We start from the raw sequence: 18,633 nt of genomic DNA, 5'->3' as shown, positions 1-18,633 counted from the left end.
AGAAGCAAAATGCAGCCATATTCTAAAAATCCAAAATAAAAACAGAAATGCTGGAAACACTCAGGAGGTCAGGCAGCATCTGTGGAGGGAAACAGTTCATGTTTCAGGCCTATGACCTTTCATCAGAATCCATGGATTTCATCAGATTTGTGGTCAAGTTTTTTCCCACCGTAACAACCTATCAGGAGTAGGCGCAGCGTGGATGTCGGGCACTCTATACTGGATGGAGAGTTTTCAAGGGGGAAAAAAAGCACAAAAAGGAAAGAATGCGAGATGGTCTTATGCATCTGCTTCTGTGTACCTTCAAGGTAGATTAATGAGGCACAAGCAAAGAATTGCAAACATGTTACTGACTTGGTAAGAAACGGAGAATGCAGGAAAAGGTATACATTTCAGAAGCTGTTGAATACTGAGTTATTTACATTGTGCGTGTAACAGTTTTAATATGCTGTTGTTTTGTCTGGTAGTGCAATCACTAACAACTTTGCACCATCCGAGCGACTATTATGAATAAAAGTATGGGGAACTTGCTGATGGAATTTTTCAGTATAATTTAATGGCAAAAATATTCCTGTTCTCAAGTCATATTAAGAGGCTGAATTCAGATTGTCTGAGTCAGTGGTGGAGACTCAGTGAGTCTGACCAACTCTTGGTACCTATCCCAGAAAAACTATGAAACTCGGTTGCCTGCAGCTGATTATAGTCTGTAGGATAAAAATTAACAACTGAATTCTCTTCCCAAAATACAGAAACTGCACAGCAGGTTAACCTGTATTGGAAAGGAATAGGCCATGTTAACTTAATGTTCTGAGATCAGGTCCGACAGTGTAGATCCAAACTGCTAAATTTACATTCCTCTTCCAGACACTGAGACGTGCTACAAGTCCCCAACATTTTCTGTTTTAATTGCTGATTATTATAACTTATAAGGTGCACATGGCCAAACATTTCTCAATTCCTTCAGCATGAATGATTTCTTCTGATGTCTGGAGTGGAGTTTCTCATTTCACCAGGGTCAGTAACTCCAAGCACTTTGGTAGCGCGAAAGCCTTTGAGTGGTCACTGACATCAATTAGAATTCAATTTCCAAACTTCCATAAAGAGCAGTAACATAGTTGATAAGCAATTACTAATATATATTTAGTCACCGACTAATTAATCTAAAAAAGATAGCACCATTAAATCTAAATTTGACTAAATCTATATTGAATAAGATTAATAAATGTCAGCTATTTCCCTCAGGATCACCGAAAGGATTGCAAAGGATACCATGTACCCTAACACAGAGTGAAACAGAAGTGGCCTCCTGTGTGGAATGGGGAACAGATTTCCAGTGCTTAGATCACCAGGTGAGTCCAGTTGCTCGAGGTCCTGCCATACTGAAATTAGAATACAATGATAGTTTTATCATAGGGTATATTGTCAATTCTCCTTCCATAACAGTCCTGAGTTACAAACACACACCATATCCGGGTAAAGAATTGTAGTGAATTAACATCTTTCTCATTTTTAAGGAGTGCAGCTGAATGCCACATCCAACATGAGCCGATAAACCAGATTCCCCGGTCTATGCCAGGGCAACAGCTAAAATACACAGGCAAATACTGGTGGAGTGCGGAGAAAAATCAGTTCTAGAACCGTGGACTAATTTATATAGAGGCACACAGCACTAGGTGGTGCTGTGGAGTGAGAAATTTACATTGTAGAATAATCACTCAACCATCTGGTACGGCAATGCCTTACAAGGACAGGATCAAGTTATCTTGGGTTTTCTTCCAGCGTCGAAGAGCTCACAAACACCAGATACATGAAGAATGCCCAATTGGGCAAGATACCAACTGAGCAATTGGCATCTGTGCAACGGTACAACCACCAAGATTCAGAGCCATGGGAAAAAAGGGAAACTAAGAAAAATTACTCAATAGAATAAATTTCCTCCCACTCTACAAAGTTCCAAAGATGCTAAGATCTCCAATTGTTAATCCCAGAGCTTCATCATCCTCATTTGTTCCCTCATAATCCAACCCTAGTTTGCCAAAGATGGTGGAGTGATTATTCTGCAATGTAAATTTCTCACTCCATGGCACAACCTTTTGATAATGGTGCTGTGTGCCGCTTTACAAAGTGTTCCTCACTCCATCCTGACTTGGAAATACATTGGCCGTTCCTCCACGGCCACTGGTCAACATCCCGGAACTCCCTCCCTAACAGCACTGTGGCTGTACCTACATCACATGGACTGCAACGGTTCAAGATGGCAGCTCACTACAACCTTCTCAAAGGCAATAAGGGATGGGTAATAAATGCTGGCCTTGCCAGCAAAGCCCACATCCTGTGAATTAATATTGGTTTTCTCCATTCCTCTTGTCCCAAGAAGAAAAAGAAAGCTTTAAGCCATTGTTCCTTTTCAAGGAAAAAGTAAATGCTTGAGTATATTCTATTTTGAGTCCACGGTTCTAGAATCAAAATGTATCTTTAGAAATATGAAGCTACGGGATTCGTATAAACAATAATAACTGATTCATTATCATCCCTTTGGGAAGAAAGCCTGCGGACGTTACTCCATCGGGGACGAGGTGACTTTGGTTTCACGCTGACATGGTCAATTTTAATGCCCTCAGAATGGTCTAGAAAATAACTCCGTTGAATTAGTTGTATCAAACTGTCACAAAGCTGAGGGGATGGGCTATAAATGGCAGCCTTACCAACAACAGCCACATCCCAATAATATTCTTTAAATGTAGCCTTTTAAAAAATATATGTTGCAGTCTTTTGCTCTGCAATTTCAGATGGTAATTTCATTTCTTGTGATTCGGAGTCTTAGGATCAACTTCCAGACTAGATCAAAGTCAACTCTCACTGTGATCCATGCACCTTCCAGGCTGCGTCATCACAGAGAGAACTGACTGATCACTGGGCTGAAGATAATATTTGTAGCATATAAAATGGAGGAATACTTCAAATATAAACACCTCCTAATCATTTCCTCCATTTTAAAGGAACGCTTTATAAAGTTGTGGTGCTGTCTAAGAGGAAGAGAACATTTCCATTGAAACTCTACACAAGTAGTTACATGCAGTCATCACACTGATCTTGCAAGAGTCAGTCAGACATGTTATGAGGTTTATAAAATAGGCTTAACTTCTACCTGGATATCTGTTAGTTCTTTCAGGAAACGTTTCGCTAGATCTGGGCCATTCTCCATAGTGGGAATGTGATAGCTCTGAAAAAAGAGAAATAAATTGCTTTATCTACAACACTCTTATCTTGTTCTATTGTGCGAGTCTTTGACCCCTAATGAGGTTTGGTTTTCTGGTTCTTTTTAAACATCTTTGTGTTAATGATGCCATGGTTATGAAATTGGAAAAATTACCGAATCGGAGATAGATAGCCAAGAGCATGGGGTGCTTTTAGATTACTGACTGCCAATTAACAGAGTCTTTTCTGATTACAGCATAGGAGGATATTTGTCAAGGAGGTCTGTCAAGTCTATGCCGACTCGTTACAAGAGCAATTTAACTCGTCCACTCACTCGCTCTTTCCCTGTGACTCCTTCTTCAGGTACTTATTCAATTCCTTTTTGAAAGCCATGGTTGAATCTGCTTCCACCAAATCCTCAGGCAGAGCATTTCAGACCTTAACCACTCCTTGTGCAAAATAACAAAACCCTTGTGTTGCTTTCACTTACCAATCAATTCAAATCTGTGTCCTCTGGTTCTTGATCCTTCTGCCATGCGGAACACTTTCTCTGCTATTGTGAAATTTACACTTTACCAGAAAATACGTATGAGTTTCCACTGTCTAAATCACCTCTAATCTTTGGTACATGTCAAGTCAAAGTTATGCAGGTGACAGGGATCCATGCTTGCAGTACCTCGTCACTCCCACCCAATGGGTTAATTCTTCTGCCTTCACTTTGATCCATTTCAGCTGCCCAGCTGATTACGTGTACACTCGCAGAGAAATATGGGCGACACCTCAGGTTCTCCCAGTCTTTGGGGTAGGGAGTTTCTGGCTTTGTTGGTGGAGCTGGCAGCCTCCATGGAGATGGTGAACTCCACATGGTGGGGGGCGCACCATTGGCAGAGAAATGCTGGTACACCCACAAAAACCAGACCTAATTGGGTCCATTCTCAGTTGAATTGAATGCCTGTGCCCACGGTGCGGCATTCTATCCAGTTCCGTGCCTGCCCATGGGAAATTTGTTCAGTAGTGGAAACACATTGGGTGCCACCTGACATGGATCCTCCTTACCTACAAGTATGCCATCACGGGGACTGGGACGTTCACCCCACTGAGGCAGCAAATCTTGAGACTCTGATTGTTTCAATGAGTAAAATAAATGCTCAGTTGAGCTGCAAAGATCAAAATACGCTGCAGTCCAACTCTCTTTGCTCAATATCTGAACTGGAGGCCTTGTGGCACTGTGGCAGCACCCCCACCTCGGGACCAGGCGCCCTGGGTTCCAGTCCAAAGTCAGGACCATGAATGGAGTGTATTTAGTACGGTTCAACGGGCTGAAAATCAGCTCGGGAATCCTTGCCCCACTATCCCCCAAAGTTTCAGAAACAGCATGGGTGTGACGATACACGCCCCCCCCAAACCCCCACCCCAAGAAAAACTCTGAGCTGAGCTGAGCTAGCACTGGGGCGTTCCAGTTCGTCTCAGTGAACTGCGAGGGGAACCAGGGACAATGCTCTTTGACACCTTGCATGCTGGCATTTCACATGAATCGAGAATCTGAATTGGTTCTAATGCCATTTACAATTCCGTATCCTGCCAACACTCACTTGACTTGCACTTGATGACACGCCTTTGGATAAGATGCTTAAGGGCTGTTAGTATATGTGGAACAGTACCTCAGGAAGGAATCAATGCCCTCAGCTGAGGATGGGAGACATTTAGAGGAAAAGGAGTGTACAACCCCCCCATCTATGAAAATGTAATGTGATTTAATAGATTTAACACCGTGTGTAAACAGCGCTTTACGAGAAATGGAGGCGTGGGAGGTGTATTCCTCAGAGACAATATAAGGGTACTATGGCAACCAGCAGCTCGTGTGGGGAGAAAAGTACTGAGAAAGAGTAATGAAACATTAAAACAAAGTAGTTTTTGTTGCCAACCCAATGGGTTGAATTGGCCCAAGTTGAATCTAGTTTAAGCTGGTATTTATTCTCCTGGAGGAACGGTCATGTTGGAATTTGAATGCTCTCTGACTCTGGTTCGTTCAAGCTAAATGACCGATTGTGTTTGTTGCTTCGTGAATTGCTTACTTGGATTATTGCTTCTAGTTCTGCTATTTTCATCATGTCTGCAGAAACTTCCAGAAATTAAAAGTTAATTAAAAAAGTAAGAGGCCACACCTGACCCTTGTACACGATCTGATTAACTGGACAGACGATGCAGGCTGTACCAGCACCAAAAACCTCTTTCACTCGATCCTCTTGCAGTCCTTTAATCAACTCATCCAATGTCATCCCTCGTTCTGAAACTTTAAACTCCCCCTGAAAAGAAACACACAATTAAACAGCTGGCGCCACAGGCAGGTCCATCGCTTCTCCTTCAGCAACACAATGGCCAGCTTGCAATTGCCTACCTAGCTTCATTGTGTAAGTCAGCACGGAGGCTAATGGAGAAAATCCACAACCTTTGACAGGCTAACCAGGGATGCACAACAACTGAATGTGGGGCGGGATTCTCTGATCCTGAGGCTAAGTGTTGACGCCGTCATAAACGGCGTCAGGAGCAGCGATTCTGACCCCTACAGGGGGCCAGCACGGCACTGGAGCGACCCCCCCCCCCCCCCCCCCCCCGCTCCAGCTGCCGATGTCAGATAGTCGTCACGGGTCTGCCATGCGCAGCGGGACTGGCGGCAACACGCGCACGCGCGGTGTCTCCCTTCTCCGCGCCGGCCCCAACGCAACATGGCGCAGGGCTACAGGGGCCGGCGCGGAGCAAAAGAGGCCCCCAGCCCGAGAGGCCGGCGTGCCGATCAGTAGGCCCCGATCGCGGGCCAGGCCACAGCGGAGGCCCCCCCCCCCCAGGCCGCCCCTGGATGCATGCACGCCGAAGTCCCACCGGGTAAGACCACACGTGGACGGCGCCGGCTGGACTTGGATTTTTTGCGCGGCCGCTCGCCCCATCCCAGGCGGAGAATCGCCAGGGGGTGGCTGCGTAGAGCGACCGGCCGGCGCCGATTCTCCACTCTCCAGAGAATCAGCAGACCGGCGTTGGGCAGCATAGAGTGATTCGCGCCCGTCCCGGCGATTCTCTGGCCCGGCCTGGACTGAGTGAATCCCGCCCCTAGTGTCTGCACTAATGACTTCAGCTTGGGGTATTTTTTGTTGAACAGGGGTACAAGACAGGGGTGCTCACCATCTCTGCTTTTGTTTGTCATGGTGATTGATCCATTGGCCATAGCGTTGAGATTTTTTTTTTTTAAAATCATAGAATTTACAGTGCAGGAGGAGGCCATTCGGCCCATCGATTCTGCACCGGCTCTTGGAAAGAGCACCACACCCAAGGTCAACACCTCCACCCTATCCCCATAACCCAGTAACCCCACCCAACACTAAGGGCAATTTATCATGGCCAATCCACCTAACCTGCACATCTTTGGACTGTGGGAGGAAACCGGAGCACCCGGAGGAAACCCACGCACACACGGGGAGGACGTGCAGATTCCGCACAGACACTGGCCCAAGCCGGGAATCGAACCTGGGACCCTGGAGCTGTGAAGCAATTGTGCTATCCACAAAGCTACCGTGCTGCCCCAGATCTTCTGGGAAGAGAAAGGGAATAAGGCGGGGAGGGTGAGAACACAGATTGTCTTAGTATGCAGAGGACCTGCTCCTTTATATTACAGATCCAGTCTCCAATATGGATGAGATAATGAAGCTATTTAGGAGTTTTGGCTCCTTTTCTGGGTATAACTTGAATCTAGATGAGAGCAAATACTCAATCCAAAGAGAAAATGCTGGAAAATCTCAGTAGGTCTGGCAGCATCTGTAGGGAGAGAAAAGAGTCCAGATGACCCTTTGTCAAAGCTACTTTGGGGCTTGGAGGGAAACTTGTCGGTGGTGTTCTCATTGAATCTGCTGCCCTTGTCTTCTAGATAGTGGAAGTTGCAAACTTGGAAGGTGCTGTCAAAGGATTTGCTGCAGTGCATCTTGCAGATGGTACACACGGCTGCCATTGTGTGTCAGTGGTGGAGGGAATGAATGTTTAAGGTGGCAGATAGGTTGCTGATCAAGTGAGCAGGTTTGTCCTAGATGGTATTGAGTGTCTTGAAAGTGGCTGAGGCCACGCTCCAGTTGAGTGGAGAGTATTCCATTACACTCCTGGCTTGTGCCGTGTAGGTGGCAGACAAGCTCTGGGGAGTCAGAATTCTCAGTCTCTGATCTGCACTTGCAGCAGGCTGTAGGGCCAGAGAGAAACATTCAGAAGGACATTAAACAGACTAGATTGGGAGAATGATAAACTAAAATCATTGACAAAATCCCAAACAGATGAAAGTTTTTTCCATGAGATATGGGTATCATTGGCAAGCCCAACATTTGTTACACATCCCTATTTGCTCTGGAAACGCGGGGCTTGCTTGGCATTTCAGAGGACAGTTAAGAATCAGCCATATGGGTCTGAAGTCACATGTAGGACAGACCAGGTAAGGACACCAGCTTTCCTTCCCGAAAGGACATTACTGAACCAGATGGGTTTCATTGACAATCAGTGATAGTTTCATATCACCATTTCCGAGACTAGCATTCAACTCCAGATTTATGAATTGAATTTCAATGCCACCAGCTTCCATGGTGGTCTTTGAACACATGTCCCCAAACTGGGAATGTTGAATATTTGAAATAAAAACAGAAATTGCTCGAAAAATGCAGCAAGTCTGGCAGCATCTGTGGAGAGAACTTTTTCCAGTTCCAAAGAAGAGTCATATTGGATTTGAAACGGTAAATGTTTCCCTGTCCACAGCGACTACCAGACCGGCTGAGTTTTTCCAGCACTGTTTTTATTATTGCCAGGATTACTAATCCAGTGATATTACCGCTACGCCACCATCTCCCCCAAAGTACATCATGTATTCCTAGTAAAGACACATCAAATAATGATTGGTTAGCACAATGCAAACCTACCCACTGTTGAGCTAGATCCAGCAAGCTCTGCCTCGTGACTCCCGGAAGGATTGTACCATCTAGTGCTGGAGTGAGCAATTCCAACTCTGAAGAACAAAATACAGAATTCTTTAACAAGCAACAAAACCCAAACTCTGACCAAAATCAATTCAACAACATCTGTGATTAATGGCTAGAGTGCTTTCACTAGCATCTGAAATGGGGAGTTGAAGCTAGGGAGCTTTCATTGGCTGGCACACAGCTAAAATCTGTAACCTGGTGTTTATTATTGAGAAACAGGAGCGAAAAGCCAGGACCCATAATGCAACACAACTAACAAAGCTGGAAAAATAAGGCAAACGTTGAAGAGAATCAGAAACTGTCATTAGATAATGCTGTTTGCACTTTTGGAAGCCTGACAATTTAATGCTGATAGAACAGGACATGAGAATGCATTTTAACATGTCAAAGCCTGCAGGTTGGGCATGGAACTGGAGTTGCTGAATCACGTACCGCCTTTCTCATTCTTCCAATAAATGAAGATGTTCATGGTCCCTACTTCTGTGATCTCATGCTGATCTCCGTAGAGCCATAGAACCTGCTGACAGCCTTGTTTCTGAGCCTCATTCTGAACATAAATCGTGGGACCATAATTTCTAGGTAGTGAGGGAATGAGAAGAGAATTCGGTCAAATGTCACAAACCTTCAAGTGAGGAAAATATGCAAAATGTTAAGAGCATAAAATACAACCAATGGTGATTGGGACTAGATTTGTAGATAAATTCACATTAAAATATCACACCACAGGAACGTCCGGTGGTGACATGTAGGTGGTTGCACGATGGGTGGTGACGTGTAGCTGGAGGTGGCACGATGGGTGGTGACGTGTAGGTGGAGGTTGCATGTTGGGTGGTGACGTGTAGGTGGAGGTTGCATGTTGGGTGGTGACATGTAGCTGGAGGTTGCACGTTGGGTGGTGACGTGTAGGTGGAGTTTGCACGATGGGTGGTGACGTGTAGGTGGAGTTTGCACGATGGGTGGTGACGTGTAGGTGGAGGTTGCATGTTGGGTGGTGACATGTAGCTGGAGGTGGCACGATGGGTGGTGGCGTGTAGGTGGAGGTTGCACGTTGGGTGGTGACATGTAGCTGGAGGTTGCACGTTGGGTGGTGACGTGTAGGTGGAGTTTGCACGATGGGTGGTGACGTGTAGGTGGAGTTTGCACGATGGGTGGTGACGTGTAGGTGGAGGTTGCACGTTGGGTGGTGACGTGTAGGTGGAGTTTGCACGTTGGGTGGTGACATGTAGGTGAAGTTTGCACGATGGGTGGTGACGTGTAGGTGGAGTTTGCACGTTGGGTGGTGACGTGTAGCTGGAGTTTGCACGATGGGTGGTGACGTGTAGGTGGAGTTTGCACGATGGGTGGTGACGTGTAGCTGGAGGTTACACGTTGGGTGGCGACATGTAGGTGGAGTTTGCACGATGGGTGGTGACCTGTAGCTGGAGTTTGCACATTGGGTGGTGACATGTAGGTGGAGTTTGCACAATGGGTGGTGACATGTAGGTGGAGTTTGCACAATGGGTGGTGACGTGTAGCTGGAGGTTGCATGTTGGGTGGTGACGTGTAGCTGGAGGTTGCATGTTGGGTGGTGACGTGTAGGTGGAGTTTGCACGTTGGGTGGTGACGTGTAGGTGGAGGTTGCATGCAGGGTGGCGACGTGTAGGTGGAGATTGCATGTTGGGTGGTGACATGTAGCTGGAGTTTGCATGCTGGGTGGTGACGTGTAGGTGGAGGTTGCATGCTGGGTGGCGACGTGTAGGTGGAGTTTGCATGTTGGTGGTGACGTGTAGGTGGAGTTTGCACGTTGGGTGGTGACGTGTAGGTGGAGGTTGCATGTTGGGTGGTGACATGTAGCTGGAGTTTGCATGTTGGTGGTGACGTGTAGGTGGAGTTTGCATGTTGGTGGTGACGTGTAGGTGGAGTTTGCACGATGGGCGGTGACGTGTAGCTGGAGGTTGCACGTTGGGTGGTGACGTGTAGGTGGAGGTTGCATGTTGGGTGGTGACGTGTAGCTGGAGTTTGCTTGATGGGTGGTGACGTGTAGCTGGAGTTTGCACGTTGGGTGGTGACGTGTAGCTGGAGTTTGCTTGATGGGTGGTGACGTGTAGGTGGAGGTTGCACGTTGGGTGGCGACATGTAGGTGGAGTTTGCACATTGGGCGGTGACGTGTAGGTGGAGGTAGCATGTTGGGTGGCGACATGTTGACATGTAGCTGGAGGTTGCACGTTGGGTGGCGACATGTTGACATGTAGCTGGAGGTTGCACGATGTGCGGTGACGTGTAGGTGGAGGTAGCACGTTGGGTGGTGACGTGTAGGTAGAGTTTGCACATTGGGCGGTGACATGTAGGTGGAGGTAGCATGTTGGGTGGTGATGTGTATGTGGAGGTTGCACGATGGATGGTGACATGTAGGTGGAGGTTGCATGTTGGGTGGTGACGTGTATGTGGAGGTTGCATGTTGGGTGGTGACATGTAGCTGGAGGTTGCACGATGGGCGGTGACATGTAGGTGGAGGTTGCACATAGCCCGCACCGATCGTTGGCAGGCCGGGTGCAGGGGATTAAGATGAACACCGTGCTGCGGTTTTAATTTTTGTTTCAGTGTCTACTGGTATTTTTGCCAAAATCTTATTTTTATGGGGGTGAAGAGGAGAAGAGATAGGACTTACGGAACCAAGCCGAGTCCCGAGCCACCTGCACTCCCAAATACCTAAAGTGCGTTGTTGCCACCCAAAATGGAAACTCTCCCCGCCCTGGAGAAGATACCACAAAATGCTCACTTTTCCCCAAATTTAACTTGTAGCCTGAAAAGGTCTCCTCATAAATCCCATTATATACCCCACTGAGGAGTCTGGGTGGGAGATGTACTGCAACAGATCATCCTCTGCTCCACCCCCTCCCCCTTCACTATCCCCCTCCATTTATCCAAACACCTCAGCGCAATGGCCAAGAGCTCCACTGCCAGCATAAACAGAAGGGGGAACATAGGCCGTTTATGTGGGCAGGGAAGGTAGCAAGGATTAGGAGCACGGTGCTTCAGAGAGGAAGGTAATCCTTCTAAACCTGTTATATTATTGGGCGGCGAACACTGAGAAGGTGAGGGGTTGGAGTAGGGGACGGAGGCTTTGTGGGCGAGGATGGAGGCAGGCTCTGGTAAGGGGTCAGGGTTGTGGGCGCTGGCAATGACGTTTGCCCCAGGGAAGTACTTGGGGAATCCAGTGGTGGTGGCCATGCTGAAACTATGGAGACAATTTCAGCAGCACTTTAGGGTGGGGGCGGGGTCGAAGTTGATACCGATTGGAAGGAACCATGGGATTGAGCCATGAAGGATGGATGTGACGTTTTGGGGATGGGAGGAGCGAGGGGTGATGGAAATGAAGGACTTCATTTTAGAAGCGCGGTTTGCAAGTTTGGAGGAGCTGGGGGGTAAAATTGGGAGGTTTTTGGGAACATGCAGGTGTGGGATTTCGTGAAAAAGGTTTCCCCAATTGTTAAGGTGGTATCGCCCTTCTTGTTGTTGGAGGGGGGTGTCGGTGATGGGTTTGGTGTGGGGGGGGGGGGGTCGGTGATGGGTTTGGTGGGGGGGGGGGGGGTCGGTGATGGGTTTGGTGGGGGGGGTGTCAGTGATGGGTTTGGTGGGGGGGGGGGGTGTCGGTGATGGGTTTGGTGGGGGGGGTGTAGGTGATGGGTTTGGTGGGGGGTGTCGGTGATGGGTTTGGTGGGGGGGGTGTCGGTGATGGGTTTGGTGGGGGGGGGTGTAGATGATGGGTTTGGTGGGGGGGGGTGTCGGTGATGGATTTGGTGGGGGGGTGTCAGTGATGGGTTTGGTGGGGGGGGTGTCGGTGATGGGTTTGGTGGGGTGGTGTCGGTGATGGGTTTGGTGGGGGGGGTCGGTGATGGGTTTGGTGGGAGGGGGGTGGTGTTGGTGATGGGTTTGGTGGGGGGGGTGTCGGTGATGGGTTTGGTGGAGGGGGTGTCGGTGATGGGTTTGGTGGGGGGGTGTCGGTGATGGGTTTGGTGGGGGGGGTGTCGGTGATGGGTTTGGTTGGGGGGGTGTCGGTGATGGGTTTGGTGGGGGGGGGGTGTCGGTGATGGGTTTGGTGGGGGGGGGGGTGTCGGTGATGGGTTTGGTGGGGGGGGGTTGTCGGTGATGGGTTTGGTGGGGGGGGTGTCGGTGATGGGTTTGGTGGGGGGGTGTCGGTGATGGGTTTGGTGGGGGGGGTGTCGGTGATGGGTTTGGTGGGGGGGTTGTCGGTGATGGGTTTGGTGGGGGGGGTGTCGGTGATGGGTTTGGTGGGGGGGTGTCGGTGATGGGTTTGGTGGGGGGGTGTCGGTGATGGGTTTGGTGGGGGGGTGTCGGTGATGGGTTTGGTGGGGGGGTGTCGGTGATGGGTTTGGTGGGGGGGTGTCGGTGATGGGTTTGGTGGGGGGGTTGTCGGTGATGGGTTTGGTGGGGGGGGGTGTCGGTGATGGGTTTGGTGGGGGGGTGTCGGTGATGGGTTTGGTGGGGGGGTGTCGGTGAAGGGTTTGGTGGGGGGGTGTCGGTGATGGGTTTGGTGGGGGGGGTGTCGGTGATGGGTTTGGTGGGGGGGTGTCGGTGATGGGTTTGGTGGTGGGGGGGGTGTCGGTGATGGGTTTGGTGGGGGGGTGTGTCGGTGATGGGTTTGGTGGGGGGGATGTCGGTGATGGGTTTGGTTGGGGGGGTGTCGGTGATGGGTTTGGTGGGGGGGGGTGTCGGTGATGGGTTTGGTGGGGGGGGATGTCGGTGATGGGTTTGGTGGGGGGGATGTCGGTGATGGGTTTGGTGGGGGGGTATCGGTGATGGGTTTGGTGGGGGGGGGGGTCATATCGGCGATTTATGGGAGGATTTTGGAGGAGGATCAGGCGTCTCTGGGGGGGGGTGAAGGCTATGTGGGAGGAGGAGCTGGGGACGGCGCAGGAGGAGGGGTTGTGGAGGGTGAAGGGTGAACGCCTCAATGTACGAGGCTGGGCTTTCTGTTGGTTTTACTTTATATTGGCGAGACCATGCAGACGCTGCGACAACGAATGAACGGACATCGCGCAACAATCACCAGGCAGGAATGTTCCCTTCCAGTCGGGGAACACTTCAGCAGTCAAGGGCATTCAGCCTCTGATCTTCGGGTAAGCGTTCTCCAAGGCGGCCTTCAGGACCCGCGACAACGCAGAATTGCCGAGCAGAAACTTATAGCCAAGTTCCGCACACATGAGTGCGGCCTCAACCGGGACCTGGGATTCATGTCGCATTACATTCATCCCCCACCATCTGGCCTGCGAAATCCTAACAACTGTCCTGGCTTGGTACAATTCACACCTCTTTAACCTGGGGCTACCCTATCTCTGGATCTGTAAAGATTTAATCGCCTGCTAATGCTCGCATTCCAAGCATTGTTTGGCATCTTTGAATTTGTCTATATATGTGTTTCTGGAACAGACCTCTTCATTCACCTGAGGAAGGAGCAGCGCTCCGAAAGCTAGTGATTCGAATCAAACCTGTTGGACTTTAACCTGGTGTTGTAAGACTTTGTACTGTGCTCACCCCAGTCCAACGCCGGCATCTCCACATCATTACTTTATAATGTTATTGTTTTAAATCTTAAAATGTAAAAAAATTAAAAAATATCCCAGAAACATCACCAACTGGACTTTACGTCGTTGTCTTAAAAATCAGAATAATTTGAAACTGGTGTAACATCGCGATTAAGTACTTATTCCTGAACATAAGAAATAAGAGGGGTCGGCCGTTTGACTCCGTGAACTTGTATCAATAAGATGGTGGGAGATGTGACTGAGGCTTAGCCTCTACTTTCCTGCCTGCCCCATAACCCTGAACTCCCTTGTACATCAAATTGTACAACTCAGCCTTGAGAATAGCCAATGGCTCAGCCTCCACTGACATCTGGGCAAGAGAACTCCAACCTTTAACAAGCCTTTGAGAGGAGAAATTGCTCATCAATTACTCCTCATCTCTTCGGAGGAGGAGCAGTCTCTGTCAGGGAGAGAACCTGAGAACATCCGAGACCCTCAGAAGGTAAGTAAGCGATTTTTACTCATTTTTACTTTTATTACCTTTTCAAATTGTGTGTGTGGGGGGGGGGGGAAACTGAAGTGACATCACAGAAAAGCTATGCCTTAGTGGCATAGTGGGAATCTACACTAAATTTAAAAAATTAAGCATTGGTGACTAATTAAACATAATTACTTAATTATAATTTAGAGGGATATCTAAGCCAGAGATCGGAGAGTACTATATTTAGCTTTCACATTTATAGTAGAAATCTAGTGCTAGGAAACAGATAGTTAACAGTAACTTTAAAAAAAATGTAAACTTATAATTTTAATTTACTAATTAATTGACGCAATGTCAGTTAGAGGGGTGCAGTGCTCTGACTGTGAGATGTGGCAGGTCCGGGAGGCTTCCAGCGTCCCAGGTGGCTTCATCTGCAGAAAGTGCACCCAACTGGAGCTCCTCACAGACCGCATGGTTCGGTTGGAGCAGCAATTGGATGCAATTAGGAGCATGCAGGTGGCGGAAAGCGTCATAGATCGCAGTTATATAAATGTGGTCACACCCAAAGTGCAGGCAGAGAAATGGGTGACCACCAGAAAGGGCAGGCAGTCAGTGCAGGGATCCCCTGTGGTTGTCCCCCTCTCGAACGGGTATACCCCTTTGGATACTGTCGGGGGGAATAGCCTATCAGGGGAAAACAGCAGCAGCCAGAGCAGTGGCACCACGGCTGGCTCTGATGTTCAGAAGAGAGGGTCAAAGCGCAGAAGAGCAATAGTAATAGGGGACTCTATAGTCAGGGGCACAGATAGGCGCTTCTGTGGACGTGAAAGCGACTCCAGGATGGTATGTTGCCTTCCTGGTGCCAGGGTCCAGGATGTCTCTGAACGGGTAGAGGGCATCCTGAAGGGGGAGGGCAAACAGGCAGAGGTCGTTGTACATATTGGTACTAACGACATAGGCAGGAAGGGGCATGAGGTCCTGCAGCAGGAGTTCAGGGAGCTAGGCAGAAAATTAAAAGACAGGACCTCTAGGGTTGTAATCTCGGGATTACTCCCTGTGCCACGTGCCAGTGAGGCTAGAAATAGGAAGATAGGGCAGCTAAACACGTGGCGAAACAGCTGGTGTAGGAGGGAGGGTTTCCGTTATCTGGACCACTAAGAGCTCTTCCGGGGCAGGTGTGACCTATATAAGGAGGACGGGTTGCATCTAAACTGGAGAGGCATAAATATCCTGGCCGCGAGGTTTGCTAGTGTCACACGGGAGGGTTTAAACTAGTATGGCAGGGGGGTGGGCACGGGAGCAATAGGTCAGAAGGTGATAGCATTGAGGGAGAACTAGGGAATAGGGACAGTGTGGCTCTGAGGCAGAGCAGACAGGGAGTAGTTGCTGAACACAGCGGGTCTGGTGGCCTGAAGTGCATATGTTTTAATGCAAGAAGTATTACGGGTAAGGCAGATGAACTTAGAGCTTGGATTAGTACTTGGAACTATGATGTTGTTGCCATTACAGAGACCTGGTTGAGGGAAGGACAGGATTGGCAGCTAAACGTTCCAGGATTTAGATGTTTCAGGCAGGATAGAGGGGGATGTAAAAGGGGTGGCGGAGTTGCGCTACTGATTAGGGAGAATATCACAGCTGTACTACGGGAGGACACCTCAGAGGGCAGTGAGGCTATATGGGTAGAGATCAGGAATAAGAAGAGTGCAGTCACAATGTTGGGGGTTTACTACAGGCCTCCCAACAGCCAGCGGGAGATAGAGGAGCAGATAGGTAGACAGATTTTGGTAAAGAGTAAAAACAACAGGGTTGTGGTGATGGGAGACTTCAACTTCCCCAATATTGACTGGGACTCACTTAGTACCAGGGGCTTAGACAGGGCAGAGTTTGTAAGGAGCATCCAGGCGGGCTTCTTAAAACAATATATAGACAGTCCAACTAGGAAAGGGGCGGTACTGGACCTGGTATTGGGGAATGAGCCCGGCCAGGTGGTAGAAGTTTCAGTAGGGGAGCATTTCGGGAACAGTGACCACAATTCAGTAAGTTTTAAAGTGCTGGTGGACAAGGATAAGAGTGGTCCTAGGATGAATGTGCTAAATTGGGGGAAGGCTAATTATAACAATATTAGGCGGGAACTGAAGAACCTAGATTGGGGGCGGATGTTTTAGGGCAAATCAACATCTGACATGTGGGAGGCTTTCAAGTGTCAGTTGAAAGGAATTCAGGACCGGCATGTTCCTGTGAGGAAGAAGGATAAATACGGCACTTTTCGGGAACCTTGGATAACAAGAGATATTGTAGGCCTTGTCAGGGCTAAAAGGCTGGGAACAGGCGAAGCCTGTGTGGAATATAAGGAAAGTAGGAAGGAACTTAAGCAAGGAGTCAGGAGGGCTAGAAGGGGTCACGAAAAGTCATTGGCAAATAGGGTTAAGGAAAATCCCAAGGCTTTTTACACGTACATAAAAAGCAAGAGGGTAGCCAGGGAAAGGGTTGGCCCACTGAAGGATAGGCAAGGGAATCTATGTGTGGAGCCAGAGGAAATGGGCGAGGTACTAAATGAATACTTTGCATCAGTATTCACCAAAGAGAAGGAATTGGTAGATGTTGAGTCTGGAGAAGGGTGTGTAGATAGCTTGGGTCACATTGAGATCCAAAAAGACGTGTTGAGCGTCTTAAAAAATATTAAGGTAGATAAGTCCCCAGGGCCTGATGGGATCTACCCCAGAATACTGAAGGAGGCTGGAGAGGAAATTGCTGAGGCCTTGACAGAAATCTTTGGATCCTCACTGTCTTCAGGTGATGTCCCGGAGGACTGGAGAATAGCCAATGTTGTTCCTCTGTTTAAGAAGGGTAGCAAGGATAATTCAGGGAACTACAGGCCGGTGAGCATTACTTCAGTGGTAGGGAAATTACTGGAGAGAATTCTTCGAGACAGGATCTACTCCCATTTGGAAGCAAATGGACGTATTAGTGAGAGGCAGCATGGTTTTGTGAAGGGGAGGTCGTGTCTCACTAACTTGATAGAGTTTTTCGAGGAGGTCACAAAGATCATTGATGCAGGTAGGGCAGTGGATGTTGTCTATATGGACTTCAGTAAGGCCTTTGACAAGGTCCCTCATGGTAGTCGAGTACAAAAGGTGAAGTCACACGGGATCAGGGGTGAGCTGGCAAGGTGGTACAGAACTGGCTAGGTCACAGAAGGCAGAGAGTAGCAATGGAAGGATGCTTTTCTAATTGGAGGGCTGTGACCAGTGGTGTTCCACAGGGATCAGTGCTGGGACCTTTGCTCTTTGTAGTATATATAAATGATTTGGAGGAAAATGTAACTGGTCTGATTAGTAAGTTTGCAGACGACACAAAGGTTGGTGGAATTGCGGATAGCGATGAGGACCGTCAGAGGATACAGCAGGATTCAGATTGTTTGGAGACTTGGGCAGAGAGATGGCAGATGGAGTTTAATCCGGACAAATGTGAGGTAATGCATTTTGGAAGGTCTAATGCAGGTAGGGAATATACAGTGAATGGTAGAACCTTCAAGAGTATTGAAAGTCAGAGAGATCTAGGAGTACAGGTCCACAGGTCACTGAAAAGGGCAACACAAGTGGAGAAGGTAGTCAAGATGGCATACGGCATGCTTGCCTTCATTGGTCGGGGCATTGAGTATAAGAATTGGCAAGTCATGTTGCAGCTGTATAGAACCTTAGTTAGGCCACACTTGGAGTATAGTGTTCAATTCTGGTCGCCACACTACCAGAAGGATGTGGAGGTTTTAGAGAGGGTGCAGAAGAGATTTACCAAAATGTTGCCTGGTATGGAGGGCATTAGCTATGAGGAGCGGTTGAATAAACTCGGTTTGTTCTCACTAGAACGAAGGAGGTTGAGGGGCGACCTGATAGAGGTCTACAAAATTATGAGGGGCATAGACAGAGTGGATAGTCAGCGGCTTTTCCCCGGGGTAAAGGGGTCAATTACTAGGTGGCATAGGTTTTAAAGGTGAGAGGGGCAAGGTTTAGAGTAGATGAACGAGGCAAGTTTTTTTACACAGAGGGTAGTGGGTGCCTGGAACTCGCTACCGGAGGAGGTGGTGGAAGCAGGGACGATAGTGACATTTAAGGGGCATCTTGACAAATACATGAATAGGATGGGAATAGAGGGATACGGACCCAGGAAGTGTAGAAGATTGTAGTTTAGTTGGGCAGCATGGTCGGCACGGGCTTGGAGGGCCGAAGGGCCTGTTCCTGTGCTGTACATTTCTTTGTTCTTTGTTTGTTTGTTCCATCTTAAATGGGAGACCTGTTATTTTGAAATTATATCCCTATAGTTTTAGACTCCCCAAGAGGGGAAACATTGTTTAAGTGCATGCTCTGTTCAGGCCATAAGGTACAGGCGTGGAATTAGGCCATTCGACCCATCAAGTCTGCTCGATCAT

The 18,633-nt window shown here is 48.5% G+C and overlaps 1 protein-coding gene across 1 annotated transcript in view; it reads right to left on the bottom strand.

Moving 5' to 3' along the window:
• Positions 1-536: 536 nt before the first annotated feature.
• The window catches only part of bcat2 (branched chain amino-acid transaminase 2, mitochondrial), a 67,238-nt gene continuing 49,141 nt past the window's right edge, over positions 537-18,633 (bottom strand). Inside the window, exons 7-11 of the mRNA XM_072492506.1 lie at positions 8,634-8,776; positions 8,142-8,227; positions 5,364-5,504; positions 3,149-3,223; positions 537-1,379 (exon numbers count right to left, since the gene is read on the bottom strand). Of these exons, the coding sequence (XP_072348607.1) occupies positions 1,338-1,379; positions 3,149-3,223; positions 5,364-5,504; positions 8,142-8,227; positions 8,634-8,776 (487 nt within the window). The 3' untranslated portion in view covers positions 537-1,337. The remainder of the gene's footprint in view (positions 1,380-3,148; positions 3,224-5,363; positions 5,505-8,141; positions 8,228-8,633; positions 8,777-18,633) is intronic.

The sequence above is a fragment of the Scyliorhinus torazame genome, chromosome 29 (assembly GCF_047496885.1).
Source record: "Scyliorhinus torazame isolate Kashiwa2021f chromosome 29, sScyTor2.1, whole genome shotgun sequence".
Taxonomy (NCBI): Eukaryota; Metazoa; Chordata; class Chondrichthyes; order Carcharhiniformes; family Scyliorhinidae; genus Scyliorhinus; species Scyliorhinus torazame.
The sequence above is the reverse complement of the archived record's forward strand: the minus strand, read 5'-3'. Positions and strand labels throughout refer to the sequence as shown.